Source organism: Sinocyclocheilus rhinocerous, unplaced genomic scaffold (assembly GCF_001515625.1).
Source record: "Sinocyclocheilus rhinocerous isolate Xijiao unplaced genomic scaffold, SAMN03320098_v1.1 scaffold1904, whole genome shotgun sequence".
In the NCBI taxonomy this organism is placed as follows: Eukaryota; Metazoa; Chordata; class Actinopteri; order Cypriniformes; family Cyprinidae; genus Sinocyclocheilus; species Sinocyclocheilus rhinocerous.
In genome coordinates this window covers 89,435-92,947 of record NW_015623687.1, presented here as the reverse complement: position 1 = coordinate 92,947, position 3,513 = coordinate 89,435, and the positions used below count along the sequence as shown (strand labels likewise).

The 3,513-nt window shown below is 36.8% G+C and overlaps 1 protein-coding gene across 1 annotated transcript in view; it reads left to right on the top strand.

The window, feature by feature from the left end:
• LOC107730022 (vesicle-associated membrane protein-associated protein A-like) overlaps nucleotides 1-3,513 on the top strand; it is a 24,943-nt gene that overhangs the window by 7,069 nt on the left and 14,361 nt on the right. The window contains exon 2 of the mRNA XM_016540794.1: nucleotides 2,428-2,580. Coding sequence (XP_016396280.1) covers nucleotides 2,428-2,580 — 153 coding nt within the window. The remainder of the gene's footprint in view (nucleotides 1-2,427; nucleotides 2,581-3,513) is intronic.

The following is a 3,513-nucleotide window of genomic DNA, read 5'->3' as shown; positions in this document are numbered from 1 at the left end:
TAATCAAAAATTAGGTTTTGATATATTTACGGTAGGAAATGTACAAAATATCTTCATGGAACATGATCTTTACTTAATATCCTAATGATTTTTGGCATAAAAGAGAAATGTATAATTTTGACCCATACAATGTATTGTTGGCTATTGCTACAAATATACCCCAGCGACTTCAGACTGCTTTTGTGCTCCAGGGTCACATATTACTTGTGACACATCATCCATTAGACTGCAGGTTAATGTCATTTATTCTGCTGTGACACTGTCTCTGTTGTGTATCCTTGTGCTTTAATGCACTTTAATGCACTCATGCCGACTTTAACATCATTTTCTGAGCCTTCATGGTTGCCACATTTATGGACCTTATGTCCTAATATACTGTATGTTTTGCACAGAAGAAAAGTCCTCCGGCATCTGAAAGCAGTGACACAGATCAGCTCAAGGGCCACAGTCTGCTATTATTGCATGTCTAAGTGTAAAGGTTTCATTTGGGCCACAGAATGCCTGCGCAGGCCATGTGTTGAGTTTCCCGGTGGATTGTGGGAGTGTATGGTGTGATGCAGGTTTACGTGAAGAAGACGGTCAGTGTCTTTGACTGATGTCTCTCTTTATATGACCTTCAGAAATAGTGCTGTTTGAAATGCCAGTAAACTGTGGTTTTCATGGTAATTTAGCCATTATGTGATTCAATAAAGGCAGCCGACTGACTGGTTAAAATACAGTGGCGTCTTTGTGCTTGTTTGTTTCAGAGAGTCTTTGAACGTGTTCGAATCTGTTCGTCTCTGCCTTTGTGTGACATGTTGGCACCTCGTCTCCTCTCGCTTATTGTCTTTCCGTGTCACTTAAGTTATAACGTGAAGGATTGTCTGTATATATATATATATAGTTGGATGTAGGGCTGGACAATAATTCAATATCAATATGTATCGCGATATAATTTTTTTCAATAACGGTCGTCCAGCCCTATATGCATGCATGTATGTATGTATGTAACATATATATATATAATTTATATGTGTATATATAATTTATATGTGTGTGTATATATACACACACACACACACACACACATATATATATATATATATGTGCATGCCCTGTTGTAGGCGCACCGTCCGCGCGGTCTCAAAAAATTGCCTGCACGTGGACGGGGTGCGCGGCTGTCCGCGGGCCCTCCTGATAACGAAAATGACGCAATGCGGACGGTGTGCGGACGCGGATGGCCGAAGTATACTTTGGAGGTCGGGGGTGTGGAAAATCGTGCTATAAAGCGATTTAGAAATCGCGCACGCTCAAATCACGATTTTATGATGATTTCGATTAATCGCACAGCCCTAGTGTATATATACATATATAAATCCAGATCCAGCTTGTTAATCAAGTGAGAAGTTGCCGTTTAGGGTCAGCGATATCTTTATCTTATCTTATTTGCAAAGATTTTAAATTAGGGCTGCACGATAAATCGCATAAAGCGTGCATGCTTTCACATGGAGCAGCATTTACTACACAGAGCCGTTGTGAAAGCATGCACGTGATGGAGATTTACAGCTGATTACAGAACCGGCTTTACTGACAAGATGCGCATTAAATATCGCATGCGATTTATCTTGGTTTTGTTATTTTTTGTTTTTACTTGTTTTTATAGCAATATCTGGCAACACTGCATCGCCGGCACTTAAAGTGACAGTAATCAAAAAAGCTCACTGACAGGTTATTGCTGACAGAATAGCACATTCGGTAAGGCAAACGCAAAAAATATCATTATATTATCCATCAGAAACATTATCAACAGCCAAAAACAGTAGCATTTAACACTAGTACACAGATCTAGAACAAGTAGGTTACAGAATGAAATGAAATAGCCTACGCAAACGCTAGCCATGAAAGTCTATGCTATTTCATTCAGTATAGTAGTAGTAAATTTTCACAAAGTCATGCTAAAAACATTCATAAGAGCACTAGACAAAGTTATCATCTATATAGCAGTGATTATTAAAGAAAACTATAACAGTGATATGTATTGTTGCATGATTAATAAACAACTGATAAAATTATCCACTCCTATAGTAAAATATTAACAAATTTTGATGCAATAAATATGGTATAATTTAACAGTGTTCATCCCTCCAAAACATCTTTCACAAACATCTACATGTCTGTCTCTTTTAAAGTGTTTAGTGTTTATAATGAGTTGTATTTGTAGGGGTTATTATAGCACAATTCTTAACCCAACCCCGGACCTCACTAATTTTCAAGCCCTGGCTGCGGCCATGAATTCATGCTGTTTTCTGTGATGTATCAGATCTTCTCACAGTGTCTTAACCAGATACTTATTGAGCAGTATGTGTTTTATCTGATATTTAATGTGGACCAAGATTTTCTTGGCTTGGTTCATCTCCAAATGTGATGTTCTTCTCCTTTTCTTCTCAGGTCCTTTCACAGATGTCGTCACTGCGAACCTGAAGCTAAAGAATCCATCAGATAAGAAAGTATGTTTTAAAGTGAAGACCACAGCGCCGCGCAGATACTGCGTACGGCCGAACAGTGGCATCATCGACCCCGGGGCCACGCTCATCATTTCAGGTCGGTCCACCAGAGTTCAGCAATCCAAAATATTTGGCTGGAAATGATTTTTTTTTGTGAGGCCAAAATCATTGACCAAAACAATGACGTTTAATTAGCACTTCTCCAATGCCGTGCTAGAACTTGGTTGACAATATCGATCTTTATTTTGATGAACTGAGATCTTTTAAGTCTATGCTTGCTGTTTTCAGTTGACATGTGGCATGCTTTTGTTACTTTTGAAATGTAACAAAGTCTCAGCTTTCAAATTCTGTCAATTGTAACGAAGAATTCAAACAGTTAAATGCTGTTTTGTTGCTCTTTAATGTGGCGTGTTAGATGGCTATAGTGAATCGATCATGTCTTCCTCTTTACTACAAGTTATAGCAGCAAATAAACATGAATGAACATCAGAAGGTTTTGAAAGAAACTTACTAAAATTAATCAGTGTTTCATTTGCAGAACTTCGTCAGTAAAACAGCTTGTAAACAATGTCACATAATGTTGTAATTTTTTACCTCAGGAAAGACATTCAATGACCATAAACTCAATAGTCAGGAAGAAAAATAACTCGAGAGAGGAGCATTTTGATAAATATATGCACTATATTGCATATTCATTATTTTCTTTCTTATCCTTTTGTCATTATTTAATCTAAGTTTGTTGCTTTAATCTATAGACATTGGTGCTTCTCATAAACTCATGAATACGGCAGTAAATATTGCCTTAAATTTTTGTCTGTTTCTCACACAAAGCCTCATGTGAAGTCTACTTTTATGATGCTTTATTGTTCTTTTTACTGTTATCATATATAGAATATTCACTATTGTTTCTTGTGCAAAATAATATAGGCTACTGATTAGTTTGATTATGTGCAGATAAGTCGTATTAAACATGTTTTTAGAAATGCTTGTATTCTCATGATTAGTTTGATTGTGTTAATACTTGTCTTTA